General features: G+C 49.2%; 1 protein-coding gene across 1 annotated transcript in view; it reads right to left on the bottom strand.

Annotated features, from left to right (window-relative positions):
- Positions 1–13,217, bottom strand: part of Pepd (peptidase D) — a 142,948-nt gene that overhangs the window by 106,939 nt on the left and 22,792 nt on the right. The window contains exons 5-6 of the mRNA XM_008839452.3: positions 5,581–5,628; positions 3,540–3,601 (exon numbers count right to left, since the gene is read on the bottom strand). Coding sequence (XP_008837674.1) covers positions 3,540–3,601; positions 5,581–5,628 — 110 coding nt within the window. The remainder of the gene's footprint in view (positions 1–3,539; positions 3,602–5,580; positions 5,629–13,217) is intronic.

Below are 13,217 nucleotides of genomic sequence, written 5' to 3'. Positions count from 1 at the left end.
TTCTGCCTGTCTGTGGGGGCAGGGGGTGGGGGGGTGGGGTGGGGTGGGGATGGACGGAGTACTGTCATTACATGAAATGACTTTGATGGATAGGTGGCCCTCAGCTCAGGACACATGCCCATTCCAGAGACCCTTCATGGTTGCTTTCTCTGTCTCAGGAAAATCTGCCCTAAAATGTACTTCCTTGAATGCTAACAAAGATTGAGTACATCTGACTTGTTTCTAGGTTACAGGAACCAAATGCTCCAGGGACCATGGGTGGTTGAGGGTGATCTGGGCCTAAGACTGAGCCCACATAGAACAGTACCCAGGGCTAGGTGACCCAGTGAAAACAAATTCTGTAGAGAAGGTCACAGACCAATTACCTAGCTTGACCAGACAGAGTCCAGAGGGTCTGGGATGGATGGACCAGTAAGGCTACTGTTAGCCCCTCCTCCATGCAGGTCAACGGGAGAAGGCAGCCTGGGAAGCTCATCAGGACAAACTGACAGGCCAAACCTGAACTTCAGGCAAAGTGGAAGGTCAACCCAAAATCCAAGATGGAGGCATTTCAGAGACATTTAAAAGGGTCATAAAACAAAAGATCCAGGAATAAGGAGCTTCCTCAGGGCAGTGAGAGGTAACTGGGGACAGAGCAGTTGCATAGCAGAATCTAGGACGACAGCAAGATTCATCTTGCTTAGGAAACAGGCTATTATTATCCCCAGGAAACAGCTGGAGACACTCGGCAGGCAGGTAAATGCAGTCATGAGTCTTACAGCCCTTGAGGACAAGGTCTCTCTCCAGCTTGGCATAGAGACCAGGGGGTGGCAGAACTGAGACAAACTGACAGGTAGCCTGGATACTGGGAGGCAGGGGTCTGGGCTATATACCCAGAGCCCAGGAACACAGCTGTGCTTTTCCACAGGGAGGAACCGGGGTTTCCTGAGCCAGTGGCCAGGGCCCCAAGTCAGTGCTCATGGCATACACAGCAGGGACATGTGATGAGGGCTCCTGTCCCAGCAGAGGGACCTCTGAACATTATACAAAAGGTGGCACAATGAGAGGTAAGGCCTAGAGAAATGAGACCTACGTGGACAGTCTGCTTCAGGAAAGAGGGGAGCGAAAACGGGTACCATACATAGGGCAGGCATCTAAAGGAGAGACAGGTGTGAGGGCCACACCTGCAGCTCATCAGCCACTGCAGGCTCTGGCCAATAGCTCGCCACATGGGTGAAAAAACAAAGCCAGGCCACACCTAGGATGGACAGCCATCTCCCAGTTCAGGCCAGTCCACCAGCTATGGGATCTAAGGAACACTACATCCTCCCATCACAGATGTGCAGCCCACTGGTGGAGGAAGACAGTTGAAGAGGCAGTTCCTGGCTTTCCAGAAAAGCTGAACATGGAGATGTAGGCCTGTCATCAGGATGCTGAGGTGGGAAGATTGTGAGTTCGAGGCCAGCCTGGCTTATGCAGCGAGACCCTATCTCAAAAATAAAACTAGACAGGTAAGTCTCAAAAGGCCAGCTAGGTAGAGGTTTGCAGAGCATAGGCTCCTTGGGGCCCTTGAAAGGGCTGCAGGACTCAGGAGCACCAGGGGGCAGAATCTGGGATTTGCTTAAAAAAGGGGGAGGATGAAAGTTTGCAGCAGGGAATTCTCCCAGTGAGGCAGGATGAGGTCTCCACTTCTGACACCTAGTGACTGTGATGGCAGCATGGGGTCCCACCTGCCATTCTCAATAAGATCTCCCAGTAGAGCCAGCAGAGGTCTACCTCAGGAGCCACGTCCAGAGCTTCTACCCAGGACCTCAACTGCCACACTATCCACTGGACCTGGGTCTAGGAAAATCTCAGCATCCTCTGCAGTTAGAGACCAGACACCCAAAGCTGGAAGTCACCTGGGAATCTGGCCATCAGTCATGATGGATCAACCTGGCTCTGCACAGATGAGGAGACCAGAACCGAAGGAGGGAGGAGATCTGATTAGGGTTTGCTACAGGCAGTTACTGAGCAGCAGCTCTGCTCAGGCTTGGGGTGAACATGGTCTCCTTTGGTCCCCACAACCCAAGCAGCACTGTGTTACATGTGAATGCCAAAGTCACAGAGCTGGTCAGTGAGGTCACCGCCAGGGTACCTTCTTCCTCCTCAGGGCTCTTCTCACAAGGCAGAGACCTAGGCAGAGGCTGCAGATGGTGTGGGTCAAGAAAGGTAAGCAGGGTGCTGGGATGCAGGCACTTGGCAGTCCAGTGCTGGGGGGTTGGGAGAAGGAGGCAGAGACTAACGGATAGTATTTCAACAAGCTGGGCTAGTCACCACCAGGCCGCTTTGGGCAAACTCCCGAGAGGATGCAGCCATTTGTGCCTTGAAAGAAGCAAACCTGATACCCAGTCCCCCTGCCCCACAACTCTTACCACTGGGGAAGTGATACATATTCATGAGCCCATAATCCTTTCTAATCACCCCTCCATCGCACATACACAGATCCCGAAGACTCAGGCTCATACATAATTATAAGGCGCTTCTTCCGGCACCACCTCAGTCCACCAAAGGACAACAGAGGACGCAGTGGCTGCAGAGGATGCATGGTGGGGGAGGGCACTGAGGCTCAGGTGCAGGGGGGTAGCGGGGGGGACTGTTTGCTGCCCACACTCAGCAGCCTCAAGGTGCCCCTCCCCTCAAGGACTCATCTGCAGCAGTAGCCGTTCTGCCACTCAGACCCACAGACCTTCCAGGACTCAGCCTGGCCTGGCAGCACTCTCTGGAGGCATGGGGTGAGGGGTGACAAGGAGACAGAGCTGCTTACCCTCCTGCCTAGAGAGGAGACCTATTTCCTGAGCAGGGTTTAAGGACTCAACCCAGAGCTAAACTGAGGAATGAGGGACGTAAGAGACACAAGGAGTTGCTGAGAGCTGGGCTCGGCCAGGACTAGCGGGAGGAGGCTGTATGGTATAGGGGAGATACTAACAAAGGCTACAGAACTCAGAGCTGGTCTCAAGAGAGAAACCTGTCACTCTATAGGCCACTTTCAGGCCGGCCTGGGCTAGATCAGGTGCCGCCAAGCCTGAGTTTGATTCCCAAGACCTATATGGCAGAAGGAGAGAACTGGCTCCCTCAAGTTGTCCTCCAACCCTCACACACGGACCGTGGCATGGGCACACTTGCCCCCATATACACACAATTAATATATAAATTTGAAAGAAAGAAAGAAAGAGAGAGAGAGAGAGAGAGAGAAAAAGAAAGAAAGAAAGAAAGAAAGAAAGAAAGAAAGAAAGAAAGAAAGAGAAAGAAAGAAAGAAAGAAAGCAGGCAAGCAAGCAGAGAGCCAACACTGTGGACAGGCTTCCTGGGTACCTCCAAGATGGAAGCTAACAAACAAGGGGGTTTTCCTTGAAGTAAAAGGCGGGGTAATTTTTGACAAATTATTTCTCTACACATTTCCTCCAAACACCTGCTCAGATCTATTCTCGGCACCCCCTTGTGTTTCCTGTTTCATGTACAATCCAGGGAAGACCTGCTGGCAAAGACAGGGGTAGGTAGGCCTGAGGCCCCAGGACTCACTTGCTGATACCCTCGAAGGAGGCCTCCCTGCAGACATTGCCACTGTCTGTGTTGACACCGCGCTGTGGGGAGAGGAAGGAAAGATGTGAGAGCAAGTACGTCACATAAGGACCACACAGCATCCCACGGCCTGCCTGGGAAGGTGTGTCTCATGTATCCAGGCTCAGACAGGTAAGAACAGAGAGCCCCATCCCAGCCCGGCACACCCTTTCCCTCGGGCCTTCCCCTGACAAATGAGCCCTGTAGATGGGTATCTCTAAGCGGAGGCCCCAGAATGAAGATGAGGCTCAGTTTTTCCAATGCACTGTGAAAAGCAGAGGAAACCACATTCAGTGGTGGTTCACCTAAGTAGTTTCAGCACTCAGGGGATGGAGGGAGGGGCACACCACTCAAGGCTAGCTTGGGCTATATACAGTGTCTCAAAAATAAAACAATAAACTCTAAAAGGAAGACAGAAAAGCAGAGGAAGCAGCAGCAGGGGTACGAGAGACCTGCAGCACCCAGGCACACAGCCGGGGGTGGGTCCAATGGGTTAGCGTACTCTGCTGACACCAGTCAGACTCTCAAGTCCAGGCAGGGGCTGGGCAAGAGCAAGAACCTGAGATACCCTGGCCCTCCCACCACTAATCTGCTCTCCTCAGGCGTGGTCCCACGCACAGGCTTCCCACCAGCAGTGTGGGGCCCAAAGGAGTAGAACCAGCTCTCTGTACTGCAGTTTTGCATCCACAGAGTCAACAATAAAGGAGAGGAAATACTTGAATAAAAATTGCAGCAGCAGATTTTTTTGCTTGTCATCGTCCCCTAAACAATATAGTATATAACAATATAGGCAAGAGCACTTAACATTGCATTAAGTGTTGTGTATAATCTAGAGATGGTGTATCATATATGGGAGGATGTGCACAGGTTATAGTAATAAGGGGCTTGAGCATTTGTAGGCTTCGGGATCCCCAATGGGTCTGGGAATCAATCCTCAATGGATACTGAGGGACCACTGTCCTGTCATATCTAGCCCTTCAGCCCAGAGGCAGGACTCACATCAGGCAGGACTGCTGTGAACTTGGCCTCCATCCCACCCTTTTCCTAACTGTAAAGCGATACCTAACTGGAATGCACACTTACAGGGAGACCAAGCAAGGGTACAGAGAAAAACAAGCTGCCCCAGAGCAGCAAAATATTTTCAACAGCCACAGCTTTCTTAAGAAACTCAGGTTGATTCTTGTCAAACTGCACACCCAAACAAAACACGCCAAGCCAGCCCTGACCACAATCATCCAACACAACTAACCTCCCTGCTCAGTCACAGAAGCAGCTGAGCAGAATAAAGAGAAGAGGTGGAGGAAAAACTATTCTTGTACAAATCAGCTAACAGTGGAGAGAAGGGCCTCTCTGGAAGGAAGAATGGCTATGCGCTGAGATTCCCAAGGTCAAAGAATAAGAAAGCACACTTCTCTCAGACAACCCATAGCCCAGGGGGCCCCTAAGCCCTGCTTGGGTACCAGGAGCCCACCCTGTACCCATGTTCCACCCCAGGCTGTGCCCCACCTCAAGGCCAGGTGCTAAAGAATATGATTTTTAGATTCTATTAACAGAGGAGACTCAGGGTAAAAAAACAGTGACAATCTATACCCACAATGCCATGCACTTTGCTGGACATAGCTACATCTCCCAGCGGGGTTTTAATAGGCATGCATGTGGTACCTTCCACTGTGCAGAGCACAGCCTGTGCAGACTGGAAGACGGAGTCCTAGACACAGTCAGCCATTAGGACTGAACAGGTGTCCCTACTTATCAGGGCTGACTGTTTCTCTTTTGCTCTCTCTGTTTGTTTGTTTGCTTGAGACAGGGTCTTACTATGTAGCCCAGGCTGGCTTCTAACTGATCCTCCTGCCCCAGCCTCCCGAGTGCTGGCATGCACCACGCCTAGCTTCCTCTCAGTCTCTTAATCATCCCTTATAGCCTGACCTCAGCAGAGGCAGCAGCCCTCTAAAACTCTCCTGGGTACCAAATACTGCATGAGTCCTGCAGACCAGTCACTTACCAAAGTGAGGAGGATGGAGGGGTTCTGTGACATCAAGACACTGGCGATCTGAAAAAAATCAAAAAGGAAACCCACTTTATTATGATTTGAATCTGAAATGTCTCCGAAAGACTGATGTGTTGAGTACCTTGGCCTTGGCTTGTGGCACTTTTGAAGGCTGTAGATTCTCTCAGAGGTGGGGTCTGGCTGGGCTGGCAGAAGTCACTTGGTGGGCCTTTGAAAGACATTCCTGAACCCTGATCTCTGCCTCACTCTCTGCTTCCTGGTCCATGTAATGAGAATACACTCTAACATGTTCCTGCCACCATAAACTGAGCTGTCCAGTATAATGTCCCCACCATGATGGGCTGAAACCCTCTGAAACTGGGAGCTAAAATAAACTTTTCCTTCCTTGTTTCCATCAGGTATTTTGTCATAGCAACAAGGAAAGTGACTAATCTAAGCAGCCACAAAAGAAGTCAGATAGAGATGATACACAGTCACTACCTAATGATGACAGCATTCATCTATGAAGCAGGTCCTCAAGACAGGTGGTACCACTGCTGTACCCATCCTGCAGATGAGAAAAACAAGGCACAGAAGGGCTGAAGGATTTCAGAAAGCCACCCAGCTATCAAAGTGAACAGAAAGCTTCAAACCTAAGCCTGGCACACACCTCACTTGTGACCTACTTCTAGGGACCACACAGATCCCTGGTCCCAAAAAGGCAGACCTGCCTACTCTCCAAGGCCAGCCCCTGTGTCCAGTTGTCCTCAATGCAAACACCCCCCTCCCTGCCTGCCACTGATCTCCTAGACTAGACAGACTGAGGGGAGTTAGCTTCTTCAGCTCCACTCACTGGCTTCCACCTCCTCATTCACACCTCCTGCACCTGCATACTGAATGCTTCCTTCCCCAGCACCTGGAGTGAGAGCAGCAGGCTCACCCTGCCCACACCTCTGCTCACTCTCACCTACAGTGGGATCACCTTCACTACTCCATCCCACCCCCAGGTTTGAGCCCCAGCCCACTCCTGTAGGCATGTTCAGTCACTCCCCCTTCTACCATCCAGCTGGCCCACCATCCATGCCCTGACAAAGCACCCATCACACATTAGCTAGGACACTAGTACCCCAGAGTGCTGAGCACCCTACTTGGTGCAATCTGGTCCTCTGGCTGGCTGTATCTGAATCCTGCTCCTCACCCCCACCCTAGGCTCTCTGACACCCTCAAGACAGGAGAAGAGGATGGGCTGTTAGAACAGACTGGATGAGCTATCACCAAAACACTCTATGCTGCACATATTTAAGGTGGACATTTTGATGAGTTTTGACATATGTACATACACACTTTTCAATACTAAAAGCCTCCTGGAACATATTGAAAACCATGAAAGATAAAATGCACCTGCAATCCCATCCCCAGAGACGGTTCAGCTCTGCACACAGAAACAGAGATCTGTAATGACATTTGGATCATATGAAATTACATGCTTCGCTTATTTCCTGTCATTAAATATTCTTCAAACATGCAATTTTTAGCAGTCACTACCGCTGGGGATGGTAAACGTTCAATAAGTCTTTGATTATGGCTTGTGTCAATCATCTTACACACATCATCTCATTTAACCACCCAGGAAGATGCTGATCCAAATGTCCAGGACTCACAAATGAGAACAGCTTGTGGGTTACACAACTTGTCTAATTTCTTGGTTAAGAAACAACAAAGCCGGGGCTGGAGCGGTGGCTCTGTAGTTAAGAGCACATCTGACTCTCCAGAGCACTTGGGTTTAGTTCCCAGTACCCACATTGGTCAGATTACAATCATCTGTAATTCCAGCTCCAGTGGCTCTGATACCCTCTTCTGGTCTCGTTGGGCACCCATACACATACATACATACATACATACACACACACACACACACACACACACACACGCTAAAAAAAATTAATTTGGGGGGCTGGAGAGATGGCTCAGCAGTTAAGAGCACCAATTGCTCTTGCAGATGGATGCAGGTTCAATTCCCAGCACCCACATGGTGGCTACAGAACCATCCTCAACTCCAGTTCCAAGGGAATCTGAAACCCTCTTCTGACCTCCGCAGCATTGCACAACACAGGTGTACTCACTTACATGCAGACAATACTCTCATACACATAAAATAAGAATAATTAAAAATAAAATGTTTTTAAAAAAATTAAGTTAGAGCCGGGCGTGGTGGCACATGCCTTTAATCCCAGCACTCGGGAGGCAGAGGGAGGCAGATCTCTCTGAGTTCAAGGCCAGCCTGGTCTACATAGTGAGTTCCAGGACAGCTGGGGCTACAGGGAGACCCTGTCTCAAAAAGACAAAATAATAATAATAATAATGTTAAATAATGCTATGGTAAGTATTCTTACATATATAGCTTTATTTCCTTAAAATCTCTTAAATTCTTTAAGGGATTTCCTAGTATGTTATGGTGGCTCACATCTATAATGCTGGCACTTGGGAAGCTGAGGCAGGAGGATCATGAATTTGAGGCAAGCCTAGAATACACAGTGAGGCACTTATAAGGGGAAAAAAAAAAAGTTACTTCCTTGAAGAAAAACATCAAATGAGTGAGCGTAGAAGTACATGCCTGTATCCCAGAAATCAGGAGGTCGAGGCAGGAGGATCACACATTTGAGGTCAGCATGGGCTACATGGGACCCTGCCTCAAAAACCAAAGAGGGATGGAGGGAGGGAGGGGAGAGGGAAAAATTTAAATCAAATGAGCCAAAAGGCCAGTATTCCATACCAACCATGGTCTAGCCATCTGGACACGAGGCACTGGCTCCCTGGGTCCACCTGCCCTCCTTCCCTCGCTCACTAACTGCCTGGAGTACAGCTGAGTCCCTTGCACTCTGTGTTGCACAAACGAAGGCTTACCGAGTCCATTCCTCCCGCCAGCCCCTCCAAGAGGAGGGGGAGGCTCATTAAAACCAACAGAGCCGAGTGTGTCAGGCCCTGGGTGTGTTGTTTCATTGACATGAAGGGTCTACATTCATCAGCACACAACGATGCTGTCAATTACGGCGGCAGAATCAGAGAGCGAGGAGGCACTTGGGGATTGTATCTGCTATTGTCCTTGGGAGAGAGGAGAGGAAAACAAACGTGCAGGCTGACGGTTTTTCTCTCCGAAATGACTCTCCGGTCATGCTGGTTAGGAATAACTCTGGACATGCTGGTTAGGAATAATGGAGGAGAAGACCGCCCTCACCATGTGCGCCTGCCTCTCAGATGCATGGAGGCCGGATACAGAGAGCAGGTCAGGCGTCTGTGAGTCCTGTCAGGGTAACATCTTTTATTGATCACAGCTGCTTGAGTGGGCCCGGGTTACCTCTAAGGCTGCAGAACCTCTCCCAGCCCAGCAGCTCCATCTGCCTTCCCCGTGGAGACCCATTAGCGCTACACTCATCAGCACACCAACTAGAGGCTGCGCCTCAAAAATTAAGGGAACAAGATGCAGTTGTGTCCTTGGCTCTGCATGTGGCCCCAACACATCACAGCACAGCTTGTACAACCCAGGGCCTCATTTCCATGAAGCAGTGGTCACTGGGGACCCATCTGCTCTCCCCAATGGTACAGTTGAGTGTCCCAGCATCCATCTCCCAGGCACCTAGGTAGACAGGCACCCACAGAACTTACCAGAGCCCTATAAGTCCAGATCCCGACCTGGAGATAATCCGGGGGCTTCCTGGGGGTGGGGGGTGGGGGACACCTTGCACCCTTTCCTAACCAGGACTCCGACCAGGCCTCTTGAGTCACTCTTCACAAAGGAATTAGACACGCATCAACAGCGCTGCTGAGAAAGCCCATGTGGCCATGGTGGGTTGGGCTCTGCCCTCCTAGCACTAAAGCTCTTGAAAATAAGCCATTGTTCATGGCAGTCTCCCAAAACATTAGTGCACACCAGTGGCCAGCAATGCCTTTAAATGTTTGAATACGTTTTTAAAATGAAAATATCACGCACAATATGGATATATGACTACTCTCGAACAATCCAAGTATGTCCTGCAGAACAGCAGGCCCTTCAGAGCAGGACAGCAATCCTGGTGCCATCACAGACCCCTCCCTTTTATCAAGCCTCTAACACACCAAGTCCTGGTGGTAGGCAGCATCTAGCCCTGGGCTGCTCTGGTCCTTTCTCTTACATTCAGCCTCCCTGAGGCTGAGTAACTGACTGCTACCTTTGAATATCTGCTTGGTGCCATAGAGCAAGTATAAAAATCATTCTCCGCCCTGTCAGCTCCCAACTGGTTACAGACACCAGCCTACACCAGGTCTAATCAACAATGCTTCAAAGCCCCTCCCAAGTGCCCCGAGTGTCCCTTTACTAGGAATTAAACTCTGGGTCCTCTGTGAAGAGGACAGGGACGAGAGAGCCAGGTCTGCTATCTCAGACATCAGCATTTTTTTTTTTTCTGAAACAAAGTTCCATGTAGCCCAGGATGTCCTTGAACTCATGTAGCTGAAAATGATCTTGGATTTCTGATTCTCCTGCTTCCACCTCTAAAGTACTAGGATTACAGGCATTTACCACCATACCTGGCTTATGTGGTGTTGGGGATTGAACGCACAGCTTCCTCAACACTAGGCTCTATCAGCTGAACAATATCCCCAGCTGACAGCTGAATTTTTTTTTTTATGAGTCATCAAGCAATCAGCCATGACCTCGGACCCTTCCTGCCCTCATTCAGAATAAGCATGCACCTGTAGCTTGCTATGGTTTGTAAAGATGGTCAAGGATCCACAAAGTTAAATGGAGTGGCTGAGCACCATAGAACTGGCCTGGGGACACTGTCCCTGCTTAGGGGCTTCCTGTCATGGTCTGAGGAGTAAGCCAGGCTTGTACCAGCTCCAGGAAATGCCTTCCAGCCTCTGGGGTACAATTTGGCAGCTTACACCTTTCGGTAGGATTTATTTTGAACTTCAGAAAAACCAAAGGCACTTAGGAGCCTGGATCACCTCTCCACAAGCCTCTCATTTCTGACAGGGCAAGAGCAGAGCTGGAGGGTACCCCAATGCTGCCACTCCTTAGCGTAGGATGCTGATGAGGCCTTTCACCTCACAGTCCTGGCTTCCTTGTCTATAGATGGGGTTGAAGCTGTGGCTCACCATGGAACAGGGTGGGAGGGAAGCACCTCTCTTACTGTTCACGTAAGTTCTTGCTTCCAATAAGAACAGCAGTCAAAGCTGGGACGTAGTTCAGTGGTGGAGCGCTTGCCTAGCATGTTCAAGGCCCTTGGTCTCATCTCCAGCAGAGAAAAACAAAAAGAAGAAAGAACAGTCTCTGGTGACCAGCAAAGCTGATCAATGATGGTAATGACTGTGCTGCCGTTACCGAGTACTCAGAACCTAAAAGACTCTGTCCTTTGAACCCTATTGACGCTGCCATTTAAAATTTTGCTTTAAAAGATTAAGATCGAGCTGGCCTGTGTTGCTGTCGACCTTTACTATCACTAAAGACTTTCCTACTCTGACATGTCCTCTTCTGGTACTGTCTGGCCCTTGGAGACCCAGCTCCTCCCTTTCCCTAGAAACCACAGTGCAAAAGGAGTTGAATTCCCCACCCACTTAGTTATAAAAGCAAAGTGTCGGGGCTGTGAGGCTGCAGCCCAGGGAGGGCTGTTACTCAGCAATGGGGGCCTGACCAAGGCAGGAACTCATCCCAGAACCCCACGACAGAGCCTAGCTCTCCCTCCAGGTTTGATAACTAGGGAGACCTGAAAGTCAAGGCTCAAAATGGCAATGACCTTAAGATGAACTTTATGGGCAGAAGGATGGTGAAGAGACATCTGTCAAAAGACAGCTTCAGAAACAAAGTCAGTGTGTCTCCCCTTCTCTGGTACTTAGAAATACAGAGCGGCAGATGACTCATTAGGAACACATAAATAAATGTCCATTCTATTACAGATCCATATACAAAAAAACGTATATAATAGATGGCTCTGCGTTAACACACTCAGATGTTGTGAGCCACCCTTGAAAGCTTGTCTTGGAGCCAGATGACATAAGGATCCATCAGGCACCCTCTCAATGTGGGGGAAAAGGAACCTTATACACTGTAGGTAGGGTTGTAAATTAGTGTAGCCACTATGGAAATCAGTATGGAGGTCCTCAAAAAACTATGTATGATCCAGCAGTACCATTCCTAGGTACATACCTGAAGGAATCTAAATCAGCCTACTACAGAGCTACTTGCACACCCATGTTTATCCCAGCACTATTCCCAAAAGAGATAGGCAATCAGTCTTAAGTATCCATAAACAGACAGTGGAGTATTATTTGGCCATGAAGAGGAATGAAATGATGTCATTTGCAGGAAAGTGGATGGAAGTGGAGATCATCATGTTAAGCAAAATATGCTGGACTTGGAAAGAGGAAGATCACAAATCTTTCAAATGCAGAATCTAAGAGTTGAAAAACAAGAAAGTAGAGGCGGGACTATTGGGAAGAGGAAATAGATCAGTGTCTGGGGACAAGCAGTAAGTGGGGCATGATCAAAGTATACAGTATACATGTATGCAAATGTTATAACGAAACTCATTCTTTCTAAATTAATATATACCAATAAATAATTATTTAAAACCTTTTGGGGAAAAAGCTGCCTATCTCTCCACGGTTCCCAGGGCAGAAGACACTGCAGACATGACCCCCGAGGTGCAGGCCTGTGAGTGGTTCTCTTTCACTGGGGTTTTCCTGGGAACCTGACTGGGCACTACTGTGACTTCATCCATGTGGTCACTACCTAGACCATGCCCTGTGCTGCTGGGTAGAGCCCTGGGCTCAATCACCTTGGATGCCCCACATATCCCTGGGACTGGGAGGAGACTGCATGGGCCATATCGAGAGGAAAAGAACCAGGCTACCAGATTCTCAAGAGAGAGATGAGATGACAAAGGGCAGGGTGCAGATCAGAACCCAGACAGTGCCCACATTGGCCACAACCAACACCGAGTGCTCAGGGGAGGCACCATTTTGGCTAGGGTTGGCACGGGACCCGTGGGCTGCTACACTGAGGGATGAAGATGATAAACAAGAGGTAGGACTGGTATTCTGGGGCTACTAGAGGCAGGACTACATACAGCATGAAGCTGAAGCTGGCCCTCCTGAGGTCAAGGTGAGCTATCTGCTCACAAAACACTGAGCAGAGACAGACTGGTTCCTCTCAGTGCCAAGCCCCAGAAGCCTGCTTCTCACCTGGTGCTATCACCCCAACACAGCTGTGTCCTGCCCAGGAAAAGGGGGCCTGCTGCTTAGTCCCCACTGGACAGGTTTCCTGTCCACCTCCACACTATATTCCTAGCCATACCCTGAGTCCTACCCACAGCTCCAGCCATTTCCATTTCCTCCTCCTCTTTTGTCTTTTTAAGGAAATTATTAGTATATATTAATAGTAAAAAATTATGTGTTTTATACTTTCATACATGTATATCAAGAACCTTCGATAATATTCACCCTCTATTACCTTTCTTTTCCTCCCTCTCCCATCACTGGTCCCCCCTCTTCTTAAATAGCTCCCTTTTGACTTTCACAACACACATAAATAGTTTAGATAGATGATGATAGATGATAGACAGATAGATAGATAGATAGATAGATAGATAGATAGATAGATAGATAGATAGATGATA

This window comes from Nannospalax galili, unplaced genomic scaffold (genome assembly GCF_000622305.1).
Source record: "Nannospalax galili isolate Female #2095 unplaced genomic scaffold, S.galili_v1.0 scaffold159, whole genome shotgun sequence".
NCBI classification, from domain to species: domain Eukaryota; kingdom Metazoa; phylum Chordata; class Mammalia; order Rodentia; family Spalacidae; genus Nannospalax; species Nannospalax galili.
This window is presented reverse-complemented; position numbering and strand designations above follow the sequence as displayed.